This window comes from Elephantulus edwardii, unplaced genomic scaffold (assembly GCF_000299155.1).
Source record: "Elephantulus edwardii isolate Elephantulus edwardi_28Jun2011 unplaced genomic scaffold, EleEdw1.0 scaffold00078, whole genome shotgun sequence".
NCBI classification, from domain to species: Eukaryota; Metazoa; Chordata; class Mammalia; order Macroscelidea; family Macroscelididae; genus Elephantulus; species Elephantulus edwardii.
Genome location: NW_006399828.1, coordinates 2,971,553 through 2,992,728, shown reverse-complemented (window position 1 = coordinate 2,992,728; position 21,176 = coordinate 2,971,553). Strand labels below are relative to the sequence as shown.

The 21,176-nt window shown below is 37.7% G+C and overlaps 1 protein-coding gene across 1 annotated transcript in view; it reads left to right on the top strand.

The window, feature by feature from the left end:
* Positions 1-18,905, top strand: part of LOC102853887 (chromosome unknown open reading frame, human C12orf50) — an 82,629-nt gene extending 63,724 nt beyond the window's left edge. The window contains exons 12-13 of the mRNA XM_006889493.1: positions 17,171-17,263; positions 18,727-18,905. Of these exons, the coding sequence (XP_006889555.1) occupies positions 17,171-17,263; positions 18,727-18,752 (119 nt within the window). The 3' untranslated portion in view covers positions 18,753-18,905. The remainder of the gene's footprint in view (positions 1-17,170; positions 17,264-18,726) is intronic.
* Positions 18,906-21,176: the final 2,271 nt, after the last annotated feature.

Genomic DNA, 21,176 nt, shown 5'->3' with positions numbered 1-21,176 from the left:
TGTGTCAGAGGCAGCGCGGTTGGCACAGGATAGAACAGGGTTTAGGGCTGTTGTACATAGGATCGCTATGAGTCGCAAACGACTCGACGGCGCATAACAAACAACAACATCTATCTATCTATCTATCTATCTATCTATCTATCTATCTATCTATCTATCTATCTATCACATACTCTGGTGGCCTAGTGGCAAGAAACTGTGCTGCAATCCCTAAGGCACTAAGTTTGAGGCCACCAGCTGCTCTTCTGGAGAGGGATGGGCAACCTCCTCCCGTGAGATTAACTGACTCTGAAACCCAGTGAAGGGTCAGTTATGGGTCGGTTCTGACAGTAAGGTACACAACAACAACAACAATGTATATATACATCTACTGTAGTAATAAAGGAGCTCTGGTGCCAGGAGTGTTGATTGTGGAGCCAAGCAAACTAAAGCTGTGAACAATCTTAGTCTCTTCACTATCCATTATGATGCTGCCAGTTGGCCCAGTGATGAGAATCCTTGTCTTCTTGTGTTGAGCCTCAATCCATATTGAAGGCAGCAGTCCTTGACCTTGTGCAGCAAGTGCTTCAGGTTCCCCTCAGTTTCAGCAAGCAGGGTTGTGTCATCTGCATAACGCAGGTTGTTGATGAATCTGCCACCAATCCTGATGCCACACTTTTCCTCATACAGCCCAGCCTCCCAGATAATCTATTTTGCACACTGGTTGAAAAGGTATGGAGATAGGACATATCGCTGGAATATACCCTTCCCAATTTTGAACTATGCAGTGTTTTCTTATCCGTTCTGATGACTGCCTCCTGGTCCAAGTAGGTTTTGTATTAGCATGATTAAGTGTTCTGGGATTCCCATTCTTCTCAGAGTCATTAATAAGTCAGACTAATTCACTGCAAATACACTTTATAAGAAACATAACGCAGTTTATACACATGGGTTTCACCTGATGTATATTATGCATAGGAATCCAATTGATTACATACATCTGTGGACAGACCTGCTGGAAAAGTGCAGTATCAGCTGTGAAAAGTAGGCCAGCTGCTGATTGTGGAAGAGACCAACTACTTATATGCAAGTTCAAGCTAAAGTTGAGGAAAATTAAGTTAAATCCACGGAAACCAAAATATGACCTTGAGTCTATCCCACCTGAATTTCAAAACCATCTCAGGAACAGGTTTGAGGCCTTGAACACTAATGAGTGAAGACCAGAGGAGTTGTGGGAGGATATCAAGAGTATCATCCAGGAAGAGTGCAAAAGGTCACTACAGAGGAGGAAGAACAGAACAAAATGGATGTCAGAAGAGACTCTGAATATGAAAAGTGAGAGAATATGAAAAACAAATTTAGAGTTCTACTCTTAATCTGAGGATAATGAGAAGATACTCAAGTGCTTTATTTATCAGAATTTTCATTTTAAAATGATAACTCTGGCTGCTTCTTGAAGGATAGTTTGAAGTAGAGAAGTTTATTCACAGGTAGGTAAGGAAACTATTAGAAACTGATGAGGAAAAAAATTCAAAAATTTGATGATGGATTATAGAAGGAAAAGGAGAAAAATATTTCAGGTTCCAGGTATATGACTGAAGAGTAATGACACTGTTCACTGTGTTGAGTAAAACTGAAATAGAACTAGGTATTTTTCTTCTTTTTTAACTGTTAATTTTAATGAAAGTTTACAGAGACTTGTAATTTCCATTCATTCATTGTTACACTAGAACTTTGAGGGGGAAAATTAGGATTCTTTGGGCAACTTGAATTGAGTATCATTATTATTATTACATTGGGAGCTCTGATAAGGAGCTGTGTTCAAATCTGCCAGCTGTTCGTGAGAGAAAGATGGGTAATCACTATCAAACGATTTTCTGCTTCTGAAAACTCACTGGAGAGTCTACTATGAGTCTGTTCTGACTGACAGCCCATAACAAGAACAACAATGACTAAATTAGGAAGATCTGGTGACCTAGTGCTAAGGAGTTGTGCTGCCAACCCAGAGGCATTGGTTCAAACCTGCCAGCTGCTCTGTGGAAGAAAGAAAGGCATTCTCTTCCCGTGTGAAGAACTGCTTCTGAAAACCCACTGGAAGGTCAGCGGTGAGCGTGAATACTGCCTCTGAAAACCCACTGGAGAGTCAGCTATGGGCTGGTTCCAACTCTATGGTATGCAACAACAACAAACAACAACTTTGAGAGAGCTTTGGTAACCTAGTAGGTAGGCACTTGCACTGCTGACACAAAGGTACGCAGCTCAAATCCACAAGCTGGCCCAAGGGAGAAAAATGGACAGTCTCTTCCTGTATAATTTATGGTCTCTGAAAACCCACCAGAGGGTCAGATTTGAGTTGGTTCTGACTTGGCAAAAATAAGTTTTGTGTTATAAATATATGTGAAAAGCAAACCAATTATGTTCGAGTTGGCATTATATAGATGACATTGCTTAGAAAGAGTATAGGATGAGAAAGAACACAAGGCCAAGGAGTCATGTTGAGAATTCCAACAGCTAAGAAGCAATTGTTGTTAGTACCATAAAGTCACCTTTGACTCATAGCAATCCTGTGTATGAAAAAATGAAACACCTGATCCTGCACCATCCTCAACATCACTGCTGTTCTCAAGCACATTGCTGTAGCCTTTGCATCAATCTATTTCATTGAGGATCTTCCTCTTTTCCACTAACCTACACTTTTCCATTTATGAGTTACTTTATTTGTCTCTTCCTGATGATTTATTGAAGGTATATGAGTCACACTATTAGCACCTTCATTTCTCAGGAACTTTGTAGTTGTGCTTCATCCTGTTGTTGTTCTGTGCTGTTGAGTCACCTGTGACTCATAGCAACCACAGCCCTAAGCCCTGCTCTATCCTGTGCCAATCTTACTGTCTCTGGCATACCTTTCCCCATAACCCCAGTCACTCACTGAACCAATCTATCACATTGAGGGTCTTCCATTGAGGGTCTTCCTCTCTTGTGCTATCCCTCCACCCTCTTCAAGGACTGTTCCCTCCTTGCAACATGTCCAGAGTATGTCAGATGAAGCTTCAAAACCTTGCCTTCAAGGAGCAGCTTAGTTTAACCCTTTCCCAGATGAACCTGTTTGTTCTCTTAGCAGTTCATGGTATATTTAATACTCTTCACCAACACTGCAGCTCAAAGGCATCAATTCTGCTTCTATCCTCCCTAGTCATTGTCCAATTCTCTGATGCATAGCAAGTGATTGCAAAGACCATGGCCTATATCAGGCACACCTTAGTCTACAGACTGACACCATTGCTCTTCAGTACTTTGGAGAGGTCTCTGACAGCAGACTTTCCCATAGCAATACATCTTCCTTTCCTGGCTGCTGGTGCCAAGATTGTTGATTGTGGAGCCAAGCAAACTAAAGCTGTTTACAATCTTAATCTCTTCACCATCCATCCTGATGCTGCCAATTGGTCCTGATGGATATTCATTCCATATTGAAGTCAGCAGTCCTTGACCTTCTGCCCCAAGTGCTTCAGGTCCTCCTCAGTTCCAGCAAGCAGGCTTGTGTCATTTGCATAGCACAGATTGTTGATGAGTCTACCTCCATCCTGATGCCACATTTCTTCTCAAGGAGCCCAGCCTCCCAGATAATCTGTTCTGCATATTGTTTGAAAAGGCATGGTGATAGGACACATCCCTGGCATATACCCTTCCCAATTTTGAACTATCCGGTGTTTTCTTGCTCTGTTCTTACAACTGACTCCAGGTCCAAGTTTAGGTTTTGCATTAGCACCATCAACTGTTCTGGGATTCCCATTCCTTTGAGAATTAGCCACAGTTTGTTGTGGTCCAGACAGTCAAATGTCTTTGCATAGTCAATGAAACACAGATAGACATTCCTCTGGTACTCCATCTTTTTAGCCAAGATCCATGCCTAGTACTATGGCAGTTCTCTCTTGATGTGCTGTTCCAGTCATTTTTGTATAATCTTCAGCAGAATCTTGCTTGAATGTGATATTAGTAATATTGTTCAATAATTTCCATACTCTGTTGGATCACCTTTCTTTGGAAAGGAAACAAATCTAGATCTTTTCCAGTCAGTTGGCCAGGTGGTTGTCCTCCTGATTCTTGGCACAGCTTTGGGAGTATATCTAGGACAACATCTGTTGAAATATGTCAGTTGGTATACCGTCAATTCCTTGGGCCTTGCTTTTTGCCTATTCTTTCAGAGCAACTTGAACTTCCTCCTTCATCACCACCAGCTCTTCTTGCTCATACATTGTTTCATGAAATTTTTCTGTGCCCACCAATTCCTTTTGGTACAATGACACTGTATAATCTTTCCATCTTCTTTTAATGCTTCTTGGATCATTTATTGTTGTGCCCAAATCATCTTTAAGTATTACAACTCAAGGCTTGAATTTGTTTTTCAGTTCCTTTCTTTAACAATATCTGATTTTCCTACATACATGGATCTCACATTCTATGTTTTAATCACTAGTGTCTGCTTATAACTATTCCTATCTGCTAGTCTAAGCCTTCTATTTTAGAAGTGGATGGCCAATCCTTCTTACTAGTTTGTCTTAGAACAGTAACTAATAGACCAGCATTTTATAGAAAAGAGCAAATGAAAAATAGTTCCCAAATTGTAGAAATAATCAATAGTTTCAGTGTTGTCCCCACCCTTAACACCTGTGTCTTGACCTACCCATATCCCTGCTCCACCCACGTTTTCTTCTACTCCCATGTACTCCATTCAACAGCTATCTCCCATTGTCCAGCCCTTGATATGATAGCTTATATCTCAAGCTTTCTGGGCTTCTGTGATTCCAAACACTTCAAGCTGCTGCCAATTTCTTATGCTGTGGCAAGTGTCTCCTGAGTTCCTAGATAGATTTATTTCTTGTTTTGTCAGCCCATAGTATATTCAACATTCTTCACAATCACCACAAGTTACTGTTGTTGTTAAGTGCTGTCAAGTTGTAGGCGACTCATAGTGACCCTATGAACAAAAGTCCTCAACACATACGTGACTTCCATCCTTTCTCCAGGTTCATAGGGTTTCTGGAGGCGAGTTATTTAGAAGTGGATGTCACTCCTGTTTCCAAGCTTGTTTTAATTGGGGAAGTCTGCCAAACACTGTCCACCATGGGTAACCATTATCACCTTTGACACATCAGTGTCACACTGTTCAACTTCACAGCAACCACAAGTTACCTCTGTATGGCAAGAAGACACACAGGGCTATACGTCCTAGAAGAATGTTTGACCAAAAACAACTAAAAACAGACCAGAGGGCCGCGGATTACAGTCACTCACCTTGGCTTGGTAGCATCACTTTAGGTTCACTAGGCCAATTTGTCTTTCTCTACGTTGTTAAGTGCTGTTGAGTCGTAGGTGACTCATAGCGATCCTATTGTTCTTAAGTGTCATTGAGTCACCTGCAACCCTTTGCAATCCTATGTACAACAGCTCTGAAGCCTTCCATGTCCTGAACCAGTCTCACATTGACATACCAATCCCCATTGCCCTAGTTACTGTATCAATCTCATCTGGGGTCTCCTTCTCCTATGCTGTCCTTTCACCCTTCTGAGCATGATGCCCTTCTCCAAGGATTGATCCCTCTTGGCCACGTGGCTAAATTATGTAAGACAGAGTTTCAAAATCCTAGCCTCCAAGGAGAAACTTGCTTTTACTTTCTCTAAGACAAACCTATTTGTTTTCTTGGAGTTTCATAGTATGTTCCAGACTCTTCACCAGCACCAAAGGCTCAAAAGCATCAATTCTTCTTCTGTCATCATTAATCATCATCCAGCTCTTTGATGCACAGCAAGTAATTGCAACTATGGCCTGGATCAGGCACACCTTAGTCTCTAGACTGACATTATTGCTTCTCAATACTCTGGAGAGGTCTCTGACAGCAGATTTGCCTAATGAAATTTGTCTTTTGATTTCCTGACTGCTGATGCCAAGAGTGTTGATTATCTTATTTCTTATTTATTCATTTTCCAACTCTCCTATGCATATGAAATAATTGATAATATCATGGCTTAGTCTTTAAAGTGATATCTTTGATTTCTAGCATTTAAAAGAGGTTCTTTGCAGCAGATTTTTCCAAGGCCCAAGTAGAGGAAACAGAACTTGCCTAGAATATATAAGGGGAGAAGTCCAAAAAATAGAAAATGAATGAAGATAATGTATAGATAAATTTCAAGTAAAGAAGATTTTCTAAGAAAGAAGAAGAGATTCAATACTATTGAATATTTTTATGTGTTTATCTTGAGATTTAGAATTTTTTTAACTGACTGGAAGACAATTAACAAACACACCAATAGGTATTTAATAGAGTTAAGAGGCTGGAATATAATTTTTAATGAACTAAGTGAAAAATAAGTTAATTCAGAATGAATAAAGCAATCTCCTACCTTTCAGTCCTTCCTTCCTTTTCAGGGTTTATCTCTGAAGGGAGAAGGTGAGGACTATGGCAACCATTGGAAGGGAATAAGAAAATAGAATGTGGTTTTGGTTTGCTTTTAAACAAGTTAAACATACTGAGAACAAATGGAGTATTTTAGATAAGGGGAGTGGTTTGAAAATAAAAGAGCAAGTGAATAGTCAATAGTTCATGGTTCTCAAGAATACAGAAGCCAAACATAGTAAGTGATTAGCCTTAAGTATATGAGACAGATCTGTTATAACAATTGTGAGGGAAGCTGAGGAAAGCAGACATTTCTCTTTGGCACCAGAAATATGAGGACATTCCAGTCTGATTTCACATTGGAGGGTTCGATTCTTCTCCTGAGAGTCAGAAAGGGGTATGGGGAAGTAGGAGAGATGAGCATTTGACAACAGTGTAAAGTTGAGATATATGTTATGGAGAATGAAATAATACGTTGATCAGATAACTACTAACATTTATTACTGGGCAATATTGAAGTTCTCTTTAAGATCATGGATTTGCAGAGGGATTGAGATGTCTAGATTTATGAACTTTTGGTTCAGCAGTTCTAAGTTTTCTTGGTTTACACAGGGAGAACAAAGACCTGTAGAGTCACTGGAGGCTTTTTCAAGTGGGAAGAGCATATGCTATCAGAAGTTGATGAAACTTAACTTGAATATTTCAAACAATTTAGACACAATTAGGCTATGGTAATATAAGTGAGCTTTGATGGCCTAAAGGTATGAAGCTGTGCTGCAATCCTGAAGGCACGTGGTTTGAATCCACCAGGTTCTCCGCAGGAAAACGATGGTCGGTCTTCTCCTGTGTGTTAACTGACTCTCAAAACCTACTGGAGGGTCAGCTACAGGTCGGTTCCAGCTTGAAAGGAAACATCAATATATGAAAAAGCTTGTTAGCTTCTAACCATAACAAAGTATGTATCCTGTTCTGTTCAGTTTATCCTCACTTGAATCCTATGTTGATAGAATAGCACCTCAATGAAACACTGCAGATATGGGGAGAAAATAATTTAGAAAAGCACTGTGATAGCTCTTGTGGCTTATTCTTGGCAGCAGTACATGTCACTTTGATCATATTACATTGAACAAATAAAGCACGAGGCTACTGCTGAGTTCAGCAGAGTTAGGCTGAATACTACTTTCGTAGAGAGAAGTACCTCAAGTCAAATGGCAAAGGCTGATATGACATAAAGAGGTCGGAAAGTCTAATCATCCCCAGGGAGAGGAAGCATGTATTTTGAATAATACCACATTTAACACATTGGATAAATGAAGATGAGAGAGAGAGAGAGATCACATGCTGATCAATGAGGAGAAAGTAGAAGGTTAATTTCTCTATTGAAAGGCTGAAGAACAATCATATTCTATATCTTTATGATAATTATGGAAATAGTTGAATATAGAAAGCAATAGAAGAAGAAATACTGAGAGTGAGAGAGTAAAATGAATTCTTTTTGAAGTTTGTGTTATGTTTGCTAGCTGACTTCAAATTGACCCCCACCTCACGGTGGTTCCAGGCACAAGTGAGAAAGTGTCCCAGTCCTGCACCCGTTCATGATCGGTTTCTGTTCGTATTATTGTCATCCAGAGGAGTTTTTGTTGACATTTTGAAAATAGACAGTGAGATCTTTTCCTGTTACTCATCTTAGTCTGGAACATCCTCTGAAACTTGTTAAGCAGTATAGCAACACACTGGTTTCTCCTGATGGACAGTGGGTAGCTGCAAATGAAGTCCCTTGGCCAAGTGTCAAATCTGACTACTCTGCATAGAAGAAAAGAACCCCTGCCTCTAATGTTAGTTACTGAAAGAACAAAGTTCACAATGGGTAAAGGTATTTCGAGATGATGGTTTCTAGAGTTTAGAGGGCTGAAATAAAAAATATTGGGATTTTTGATGGGGTTAATATTGGTACTATGGTGGAGTGAAGAAATTTAATCAGGCAACAAAGCATTCAATGCATATGGAAGACTTAAAAGCAATGACAGCAGTGAAATGTGAGAGAGGGTTGTCTAGCTTGCTTCAAAGGAGCAGATGTTATACAAAAAGTGATAACGGAAGTGGCAGTGGGAAGCAAGCTGTTTCATCTTCCCATCCTGGGGGAAGAAAAAGTAAACAGCTGTTACATGAAGCAGGGATACAAGATAACTGGTGTTTTCAGGAGAGAGCTAAAGATCAGTCAGGTGAGTGAAGAAAACAATTTCATGAAAGCACTTTGTTGGCTAATATTTTCCAGTTAGTTTGGTTTTGGACATTGTTTAAATTGTTGTAATTTTTTTTCTGTAGAATTTTTATGTCAAATGTATTGGATTTCTCTCATGCCTTCTCAGTAATATGCCTAATTTAGAAAGGTTTTATCCATTTCAAGATTATGTAAAGCATACTGCCACATCAAGTCCAATATGATGTATTTTAATACTTCTAGTACCTTATACAGACTTCCAATTTTTTCCACACAGTATATGAAAAAAGGAGGTCTGGAAATCTAGTGGTAAGAAGCTATGCTATAACCCCAAAGGGACACAGTTTAAATCCACCACCTCCACAGAGAAGGTTGGACAATCTCCTACTGTGCAATTTACTGCCTCTGAAAACCCTTGGAGGGTCAGAGATGGATAGGTTTTGACTTAAAGTCATATACCACCACCACCACCATGAAAATGAAAAAAAAGTAACCAGGGGTTGCAATTTAGTAACAGTTGTTTTACTGCTTCATTAAAGATATTTTAAGCAGATAAGGATACTCTTGGGCTGGCTTCTTCCTCTCATTATTATTTTACTGCCACTGCATGGCCATGATGAGTAAGTACAATGACTTCTAGTACAAGTTACAGTGTCTAGAGTTGTTTTGAAATAGCAGCAATTTTGGTAACTCTTGTGTTTTAAACAGAGAACAAAGCAAATTCTCAGTGTTACAGCAAAATATACTTTTTAAAAATATAAATATTTTTTTTAAATTTTATACTGGTTTACTTACAGAGTGGGTATGCATTGTTTTCCAAGCTGGATCTTTCCCATTTCCTTTACCCAGCCCTCCCTCCACCCATCAAATATACTTTTGAGAATTGCAGCTATCCAGTAATATTTAAAAACACAAAATATTTCTCATGAACAGTTCTTTACTCTTTAGTTTCTTTATTGAGATTTTAATGAAAGTTTATAGAGAACGTAGATTTCCATTCATTCATTGTTGCACATTTTCCTCCCGGCCCACCCTTCCCTCCCAGTTTGCTTTTGTCATTGGGAAGAAAAAAAAAATTCTTTCACTGTTATACAATTCCCCCACCACCCCCAGTTCACTTTACTATGCAGCTCTTATTCTGGACTCTTGTCATGCAAAAAAATACCTGATCATATATTCATTTTAAACAGTTCTCTCCCTTACCTGTTTCATTGCAGTGTACATTATTTAACCCCTCTTCTTAGTTTCCCTTCCACCCCAATGTCAGTCCTGTTTTATAACAGTGGCACTATGCAAAATTTGTCCTTTTGTGACTGTGAAATTTCACTCAGCATAATGTCACCCATGGTCACCCATTTTGTATGAATAATATGAGTTCCTTATTTTTCAATGCTGCATAGTATTCCATTGTGTGAATATTGCACAGCTTTTCTATCCATTTGTTTGTTAATGGGCACTTGGCTTGTTTCCAACCCTTTGCTATTGGGAATAAAGCCGCAATAATCATGCATATGCCTATATCTGCTTGGGTGGCAGGTCTGGTTTCTTTAGGGTATATTCCCCATATTGGATTTGCTGGGTCAAATGGTATTTCTATTTGCAACTTTCTGAGAAAGCGCCATACGGCCTTCCATAGTGGTTGCATCATTTTACACTCCCACCAACAGTGAATTAGGGTTCTAGTTTCTCAAAACCTCACCAACATTTGCTGTTTGCTGTTCTGTTAAATTTTGCTTGGCTATTCTTACTGGATGAGATGATATCTCATAGTTGTTTTGATATGCATCTCTCTTAGAGTTAGGGATTTTGAGCATTTCTTCATGTGTTTGTTCACCATCTGAATGTCTTCTTGGGTTAAGTGTCTCGTCATGTTCTGTGCCCATTTTGAAATTGAGCTGCTTATCTTTATCTTGTTGTGGTTTTCGAGTATTCTATAAATTCTAGATATAAGTCCCTTATCAGACATGTCATTATCAAATATTTTTCCTGTCTGTGGCTTTTGTTTTTACCTTGTTGGAGAAGTTTTTGGATGTGCATAGGAATTTTATTCTTAGAATACCCCATTCATCTATTTAATCCTCTCCTGGTTATAGATTTTTCAGGATGATTGGAAGACTGTTCATCTTTTGGATTAGGGTTTCTAGAGTTCTTCCATGCTTTTCTCTAATGAAGTTTATAGTCCTTGGTTTTAGTCCTAGGTCCTTGATCCACTTTGAGTTGGTTTTTGTGTATGGTGTGAGGTGTGGGTCTTGCCTGAGTTTTTTGCAGATAATTTTCTAATTTTGCCAACATCATTTGTTAAAAAGTCTGTTGTTGCCCCACTTAACTGATTTCATCTCCTTGTCAAAAATCAGTTGACCTTAGGTAAACGGGCTGATTTCTGGGTTCTCAACTCTATTTCATTGATCTATGTGTCTGTCACTGTACCAGTACCACGCTGTCTTGACTACCATGGCAGGGTAGTAGGATTTTAAATTGGAGATGCCTCCTACCTTGTTTCTCTTTTAAGGGAGTGTTTTGTTTATTTGGGGTTTTTTTCCATTCCAAATGAACTTGGAGATTGCCTTTTCCATCTTGGTAAAGAATGGAATTGGTATTTGTATTGGGATTGTATTGAATGTATAAATTGTCTTTGGTAGGTTTGTATTTTCACAATATTGAGTCATCCTATCCATGAAAAAGGAATATTTTTTTACATTTCTCCAGGTCTCTTGTTGTTTCTTGTAGTAATGTTTTGTAATTTTCTTTGACTAGAAGTCCAGGCTGGGTGTTGTAGGAGTCGTGGTATTAGGGAGATTGTAGCTAATGTTAGATGGATCTTAGCTGAAAGCAGGGAATAACAGAGGAATATATATCTGTGTTTCACTGATTATGCAAAGGTGTTTGACTGTGTGTATCATAACAAAATGTGGCTCTGAGAAGAATGGGAATCCCAGAACACTTGATCATGCTAATGAGAAACCTATACTTGGGCCAAGAGGCAGTCATCAGAAAAGAGCAAGGAAACACTGCATGGTTCAAAATTGGGAAGGGAATACGCCAGGAATGTGTCCTGTCTCCATACCTTTTCAACCTGTATGCAGAACAGATTATCTGAGAGGCTGGGCTTTGTGAGGAGAAATGTGGGGTCAAGATTGGTGGAAGATCCATCAACAATCTGCGTTATGCAGATGACATCACCCTGCTTGCTGAAACTGAGGAGGACCTGAAGCGCTTGCTGCAGAGGGTCAAAAACTGTAACCTCCAATATGGATTAAGGCTCAATGTCCAGAAGACAAAGATAAGCACGACTGGGCCAATTGGCAACATCCGGATGAATGGTGAAGAGATTGAGATTGTTCACAGCTTTAGTTTGCTTGGCTTCACAGTCAACACTCTCGACACAGGTAGCCAGGAAATTAAAAGATGTATTGCCATGGGAAAGTCTCCTGTTAGGGACCTCTCCAAAGTACTGAAGAGCAATGGTGTCTCTCTGTAGACTAAGGTGCATCTGATACAGGCCATGGTCTTTGCTATCACCTGTTATGCATAAGAAAGTTGGACAATGACTACGGAGGATAGAAAGAGAATTGATGCCTTTGAGCTGTGGTGCTGGAGAAGAGTATTGAGAGTACCATGGACTGCTAGGAGAGCAAATAGAGTCATCCTGGAAAGGGTTAAACCTGGTGGCTTCCTGGAGGCAAGGATTCTGAGGCTCCATCTAACATACTTTGGACATGTTGTAAGGAGGGAGAAGCCCTTGGAGAGGGACATCATGCTTAGGAGGGTTGGAGGGACAGCGCAGGAGGGGAAGGCCCTCTATGAGGTGGATTGATTTAGTGACTGGGGTAATCAGGATGGATGTGTCGGAGACAGTGCGATTGCTATAGGACAGAGCAGAGTTTAGGGCTGTTGTACATAGGGTCGCTATGAGTCGCAAGTGACTCGATGGCACATAACAACAACAACAACAACAGTAGATCCTTTGTGTTTCTAGTTAGATATAATCCTACGTATTTAATCGTGTTTTACCTATTGTGATGGGTATTGTTTTTCCTAGTTACAGTTCTGGATTCTCTTTGTCACCGTAGAGAAATCCAGTTGATTTTTGTATGTTGATCTTGTATCCTGCCACTTTACTGAATTGGTCAAATATATCCAGTAATTTTCTTGATGCATCTTTAGGGTTTTCTAAGTATACTATCATATCATCTGCATATAGGGATAATTTCATCTCCTCTTTGACCATTTGGATACCTCTTATTTCCTTCTCCTATTGCTATCATTAAGACTTACATTACAATATTGAATAGGAGAAGTGATAGTGGGCATTCTTGCCTAGTTCCTGTTCTCAAACGGAATGCCTTTGATCTCTCTCCATATGGAATAATATTGATTCTCCATATGAGAATAATGTTGGCTCTTGAGTTTGCTTTCACTATGTTGAAGAAATTCCCCTCTATTCTTATTTTATTGAGAGTTTTAATCAGGAAAGGTGGTTTGATTTTGTCAAAGGCCTTTTCTGCATCAATTGATAGGATCATGTGGTTATTGTTCTTTGCTTTGTTAATGTGATGAATTACACTGTTTTTCTTATGTTGCACCATACTCACATACCTGTTATGAATCCCTATTGGTCACGGTTAATTATTTTTTTAATGTATCATTGGATTCTATTGGCCGGGATTTTATTCTGGATGTTTGTAGCTATGTTCATTAGAGATATTGACCTATAGTTTTCTATTTTTGGTCTTTACCTGGCTTTGGTATCAATGACATATTTGATACATAGAGAATTCTCTGGGAGAATCCTCTTTTTTTCTATTTTCTGAAATAGTTTATGTAGAATTGGTGACAGTTCTCTGAATTTTTGAGAAAATTCATTTGTAAAACCATCTAGTCCAGGGCTTTTTGGGGGGAATGGAAGTTGTTTGATTACCATTTTAACTTCTTCTTTTGTAATGGATCTGTTCAGGTGTTCAATTTCATTTTTTGTCAGTTTAGGTAGGTTGTGAATTTTTTAAGTATTTGTCCATTTCCTCTAGGTTTTCATATTTGTTTGAGTATAGTTTTTCATAATATTCCATTGTTAGCCTTTTTATTTTAGTTGGTTCTGTAGTGACATTGCCTGTTTCATCTCTTATTAGGATTATTTGCAAGTTTTCCTTTGTTAGTTTTGCTAGTGGTTTATTGATTTTATTGACCTATTCAAAGAACCCTTGAGAGAAGGAGTGGCATCCACTTCCATAATAGCTTGCCTCCAGAAAGCCTATGAACCTGGAGAGAGGATGAAAGGCACCCAAGCGTCAAGGACTCTCCTTCATAGGGTCGCTATGAGTCACCTGTGACTCAACGGCACTCAACAACAACAACAACAGCAACAACATTCAAAGAACCATATCATTGTTTTGTTAATGATTTCTATTTTTTTCTGTTTTCTATTTATTTCTGCCCTAATTTTTATCATTTCAGTTATGTTTTTTTTTTTTTAAAGAGGGTCAGGTTTTCTTGCTGTTCTTTTTCAATTTGTTGGAGATGTCAGGTTAGAGAGTCAATGGTCATTTTTTCCTGCCTTTTGATGTGTTTACTTATTGCTATAAATTGACCTCTGATTACTGTTTTGGCTGTTTCCCAGAGGTTTTGGTAAGTTGTGTTTTCATTGTCATTTTTTCAAGAAAGTTTTCATTTCTTTTTTTATTTCTTCTAGTACCCAGTCATGTTCAGACAAGATTTTGTTTGGCTTCCAACTATATGACTTTTTCCTCCTTTATCCTTTTGTTACTCATTTCTAATTTTGTAGCATTGTGGTCTGAGAAGTTGCTTTGAATTGTTTCTGTGTTTTTTAACTTATTGATGCTTGTCTTGTGATATATATTGTGAACTATTCTGGAGAATGTTCCATTGGAGAAGAATGTATACTGTGCTTTTTTGAGGGTAAATTAGCCTATAAATATCTATGAGATTGAGTTAGTTTTTTGTATGGTTTAATTCTTCAGCATCTTTGTTGAGTTTCTTTCTGGTAGTTCTATCTTTTCTTGAGAGTGGTGTATTGAAGTCTCCAACTACTATAGTGGGTTTGTCTCCTTTTTCAGTTTTGTTCATGTTTGTTTTCTATATTTTACAGCTCTATCATTTGGTGAATAGATATTTATTATTGTTTTGTCCTATTGTTCTATTGACCCTTTAAGTGTTATGTAGTGACCTTCCTTGTCCTTTTTGATGGTTTTTGCATGGAAATTTATTTCTACTCCTGATTTTTTATGGTTGCCATATGCTTAGTATCTTTATCCCACCCTTTTATTTTCAGTCTTTCTCTTCACTTTTCAGACGTGTCACTTGTAGGTAGCAAATTGATTGATTTTCTTTTTTTTTATCAGATCTGCTACTCTTTTTCTCTTCAGTGGTGCATAAACCATTCATATTCAGTGTGATTATTGTGAGGCAAAATTTTATTGTTATCATTTTGTTGAGTTCTTTTTAGTGTTGTTGCTAGTTACTTTGCTCCATCCTGCTTTCTGTGGCACTTTTGTAAGAAGGATGTCTCTCAGTGTTTCCTGCAATGCTGGTCATGTTTTTACAAACTCCCTTAGGTTCTGTTTTTCTGGGAATATATTGATTTCTCCTTCATACGATGGACAATTTTGCTGTGTACATTATTCTAGATTGACAGTTGTGTTCGTTGAGTGTTTGATATGTGTCCTTCCACTGTCTTGTCGCATGGTTTCAGCTGAGAAATCAGCATTTAATCTTTTTGACTCTCCCTTATAGGTTACTCTTTGTTTATTCTTTGCTGCTTTCAGAATTATCTCCTTATCTTTGTTTCTGGCAAATTTGACTATGAATTGCCTTGGTGTTTTACTTTTGGGGTTTTGCTTAGCTTCTTGAATGTATACATTTTCTCATTCTTCATTATGCCTGGAAAGTTTTCTTCTAGTAATTCTTCCACAAGTTTTTTGGTGCCTTTACTTGCTTCTTCCCATCCGGCATTCTGATTATGTGCATGTTATTTCTCTTAATGATGTCCCACATATTCTTAAGTTTTCATTTTTTCTTTCTCTTTGACTCTGCTTTTTGTTCAAGCATATCAGTGGTGACAATTCTATCTTATATTTCACTGGTTCTGTGTTCTATCTCTTCAACTCTGTTCATGTGTCCCTCCATCATGTTGTCAGCATCTGAAATATTCGTCCTCATATTTTAGATTGTGGTTTCTTGTTTTTCCAAAACCTCTAATGTGTCGTTTGTTTTATCTGCATTGTTTGGATTGCTTTTTTTAAAGCTCCTCCTAGTTTTTGCTTGCAATGTCCTGTAATTCTTTAATTTTGTTTTTCACCCGTTGAAAATATTCAAATATTGTTCTTTAAAATTTTGTGTCAGAAAGTTCCATCGGACTTTCTGGCTTCAGAGATTCGATTGATACTGTGTTATTGTTGTTTTGTGGATTTTTGGTTTTTTTAATATATCTTTGTTTTGGGCTTGTGTAAGTTATGAAGTAGCCTGCTTCTTACAAGACATTGCTGTGATAGAATTTTTCATGCCTGAAGTGATAGCAGGTTCTTGATCTGAAGTCATTGCTCCAGAAGAGGATGGGGCAGTTACCCTGTCTGGGTTTCTCTCTGAACTTCTGACCAAGGGAGAATTTGCTTTAGTTTGGGAGAGAAAAGGCCTGTGAAAGCAGCTTTCTCTCTCTGAAAACTGCTGCAGCCAGGCCTCGAGGGTGCTCTGGGCTAAAGGCAGTTTTTATTGACTGGATGTGAGGAGACACAAGGCAGAGACTGGAGACTCACATAGTATGAGTGTGCATGCTGATTTACTCAGACACATGCAGGGCAGAAGTGCTCACAGACCTGGAGAACCAGGAAGCCTTGGTTTCCCCTTAAAGAACTGGTTCTGCCACTTCACTCGAGCTCCAACTCTCTCATTCCCTTCTGCTTGAGCTCAAAGGGTCTCATGTGGTCCAACCACACAGCAGTGATTCCCCACAAAGTACTTCACTTAAATTCCAGCTGTCTTGCTCATTTTCCTCATATTACCCCTAGCATGTTACCCCTGTCGTGTCACTCCAGGTCTGCCTCATTAACATTTTAAATATAGAGATGTTAGAGGTAAGTAGGCACTTAAGGATGCATTTATATGTAATACTTGGATTCCTAAGAATAAATCCACTATACCAGAGTCATTAGTATGTTCATGGGAATCACTTTATGAAAGACATAGGGAATTGTACTATATAGGTTTTACTTTGCTTGTTTTCGTGGCTAGCATTAGGATTACTATCAAATCTTAGTAAAACAAGGCAATAAAATATTGTGATCATATTCAGACACCATGTTCTTCACTTGCCTAGGCAAGTCAGAAGGAGAGAGCCCCATTGGAGGAATTGGACAGCCATTTAAGAGATCTGTAATGATGTTCACTTATAATATTAAAGGTCTTAATAAACTCACTTAAATCCCTTGATGTTGCCTTAACCTTTGAAAAGATAAAATGAATTATTATATAATAGCTCAACCTACAGAGAAGGTTATAACTTTGATAAATCTTTGGAATATTATTTTGGAACTATTGTTCATTCCAGTTTTTTCACCCTCCCCCCACAGACAAATACATATCAGCATCGTATAATGGTTCTGCCTGGCGAAAAAGAATCCCCTTTTCAAAAACGTATTCAAAAACTGAAAACATATATACAGGTAAATATTTGGTAGTTATTATTATGAAGTTCTGAAAATGAAACGTTTTTAAGTTCAAGGGGCATATTTACCATATAAACCTTGATATGAACAACATTCTTAAGATATATATGCACTCAGTTTATTGGAATTTAGTCCAGTGCTGGTGTACCAATTTTATGAATTACCAGAAAATCTTTTAGTATGCTTCTTTTTTCATGAGCAAGTATAGAAGTTGTAGCAAATATATTATGCGTTAAGAATTTTAAATCTGAATGTGACTTAAATATACTTATGAAGTGATTAAAGAATCTCTGATTTGGACTGAGTTGATGTGCAAAGGACTAACTCAGGTTTCTTATATTAGGTGGAAGGGGGACTTAGAGTAAAGGAACTAGAGTTAGAACAAAATTACATTCATTTTCTTATATATTGAAGCTTTTGTCTGAAATTTCAAACTGTTTAGCTCTTACTTTTTTTCCAATTATTATTGCTATCACCAGAATAGGGGAACAATACCTTGTGTTTCCTCCTTGCAAACATTCCACATGGAGCACAGAACATCAATTTCCACTTTCCCTATGGATAGGAAAATGAATGGAACTGATAGTGTTACTGGCCCATTTCTTTAGGACTTTGGGAGCCAAGGCCAATAAAGTATGAATGGTTGAGAAGAAGAGGCTTTTGGATTTAGTTGCTGTACTTATCTAGGACTGTCAGACTAAAGTGCCATAAACTCTGTCACTTATAAGAACAGAGATTTCTTTTTTTAAAATTATTATTCTCTCAAGTAAAATTCTACAAACTGGAAGTGAATGTGTCTTTCCCCCAACTTCTGATGATTACTGATAATCTTTGATGTTACTTGGATGGTAGATCAGCACATGTGGCTCTTTTGCTTCTGTGTCTCTGCTTCCATGGGTCTCCTCTTCTAAGGGCATTGTTCATATTAGGCTGGACCTTCTCTCGTATGACCTCATGTTAACTCATAGCACTTTCAAAGAGCCTATCTCCAAGAGCACGGAGGTATAGAGGGGTAAGACTTCCACATATGTTCTTGTGAATATAGTTCAATCTATAACAGATGCCACAAAAGTAATACTATAGGAACTATAAATGTAAATGTAGGGATCCAGACACAGAAGGAGACCAGAAATAGACATAACTGATGTCTTGGAGCTGCCTGTCTCCACAGAATGGAATGTTTATTCTAGATAGTCTATAGTGAATCCTTGCATATAGTATTTATTTCACTTTTTACCACCCATTTGCCCATGTCCAAAGCATGTAAAACATACGAAATAGAATTAGTTCAAGTGACATGCTGAGAATTTACAAATTAAAATTGTAAGTTTAATTTGTGTTTTGCTTTTATAATATGTGTTTATGAAATAATTAGCAAAAGTTACATGAAATTATGGTACCTTGAAGAATACTGAAAGAGAAAATAATTGAAACAAATATGTTGTACCTTTCATTATTAGAGCCAAGAAGAAATGGGAGCAAGTAAAAATGAAGGTTGAGAGAAGAGGAAAATGAGAAAAGAGACAAGTACCAGACATCATCTGATTTACAATCAAAAATGAAAATTCAAAGAATGAGATATTCAAGTACTCCACTATAGACTGGATAGTCAAAGGTGGTAAAATGCAAATTCTGAAAATAAGATGCAGGAGGTACATTGTGGTCTTTCGAAAATGATAAAATGCAAATTAGAAACAGCTGCCTGTGTATTTATATAGGTCTGGAATTCATTTGATGCATTGCCACAAATGTTTAATAAAATTTGAAAGTTTGACAATTAAAAGAATTCATTAATTGTAAACCAAGTTAGCTTGCATAAATTGAAGAATAAAATTGTGCAATTGATTGTTGAATTTTCTTTTGGGAAAAAACCTCACTTTTTTCTTTTTTTAGAATTTAACATGAGCTCTCAAAGGTGGTAACAGATAAGGTGTAAACAAATTCAATGACATCACAGGTTATAGTTTGATGATAGCCATGTTAAAGGAATTCAGAGAAAGAAACAGAAAAATAAGAGAGAAAGCATACTCTTGCTGTATTTTCAGAAGAGGAAAAGATTGGTTTCTTATGCAGGGCAGCTGAGCACAATGTCCTTTAATAGACATCTACAATATCTAGCCTCAGATGTGCTCCATTCAAAATTGAAGACGAACATTTCTAACTATGGGAAGAAAAAAGTTTGATCATAATGTAGAAAGGACATTTTTTTTTTAGAAAGGACATTTTAAAAACTGAATTACATTATTGAATCTCAAAAGGCATACTGAGAGTTTTGATGTAAATGCTTAGAAATTTAGTTATTTCAATTTCTTTTGTATTTTTTTAGAATAATACACTTTTAACTTTAACTTTTATTCATTCAATTTGAACCATTTGCAAAATGATTTAAATAAAACTTGAAATTAATAATTTATTATTTAAACTTCACAAACATGAAAAAATATACATAGCCTTTCAAATCATGTTTTTTGTTAAATTCTGAGCTGATTAATACTTATAATTTCACTAAGACTTTTGGACCACTTGTAGTTTTTATTTACATGCAGCTTGTGATTATTGTTATATCATAGCTTTTGGAAACATTTTATTTTAAAATATTTTATAAGCTGTAATTCCACTTTGTTGGGAAACAAACTTTGTGGCTTCAAGAAGTGTTCAGTGTATACACTTTCAAGAACTTGAGGAGGATAGAAATGATTTTGTTTTTGTAAGTATTGTGGACTGAAGTGTAATCTGTGTCTTCAAACTGTAATAAAGCAATGCAACAGAACCTGCTTAATGCAAAAGCAAAAGAGGTTTAATGGATAGAAGCAATCTGAGCCAGAAAAACATCCAGACTCACAATGGAAAATGTATCTTCTGCTGGACAATATATAGCTAGAGCAATAAATGAGAGTTATAAGTCCATAATTGGATGAAAGACCAAAAAGGGAGTTAAAAAAGGAATATCTAGAATAGATGGCTAACACAGAAATGGATTACATAGCTGGTAGAAGGTACATGTCATTCAGTTTATCAGGATAGTTACAGACAGTAACACACAGATTGTTATAATAACATGTTAGTGTAATTACTTCACAAATCATGTCTATTTCTGGGGTCCATTATAAAGATTTATTGATAATCAAGACCCTTCAGACTCAGCTATGGCTTCTTGCATCTGTTTGACTATAGTGGAAAGACGCTGTGGAAATAGATGGAGATATCCTGTACCAACCAGAACTTGGATAAAAGGATTTAAGATATGTGAGTACGCGTCAGCATCAAGGTGACAGAAACTGGTATTAGAAAAGGTAGCTCTTTCAATACAACATAAATCCAGAGTCATGTCAAGACTGTAAAATGGAATTGAGGCTCCACTTTCTGATTGTTCTCGTTATGCACACCATGGAGCTCTTTTAAATTCTCACACAAATTTATCTTGGTGCAATGGAGTTGAGAGGACAGACTAGAAGCTGAAAGATATAATAAGATATTTAACAGATCTATGTCCTTTCACCTTAGCTATTGAGTATGTACGGAGCTCTGGTGGCATAGCTCGTGGAGACTTGTGCTGCTCGTCCTCTCTCTGGTGGTTAGAATCCACAAAGCCACCAGCAGCTCCACTGGAGGAGTATGAGCAAACTACTACTGTGTGATTTCTGCCTCCCTTGTTGTAAGGAGAGACAGGTCCATGGAGAAAAACATCATGCTTGGTAGGGTGGAGGGACAGCGCAGGAGGGGAAGACCATCTATGAGGTGGATTGATTCGGTGACTGGGGTAATCGGGATGGGTGTGTTGGAGGCAATGTGATTGGCGCAGGATAGAGCAGGGTTTAGGGCTGTTGTGCATAGGGTCGCTATGAATCTCCAACGACTCGACAGCACATAACAACAACAACAACAACAAATCTCTCTAAAGGGTCAGCTA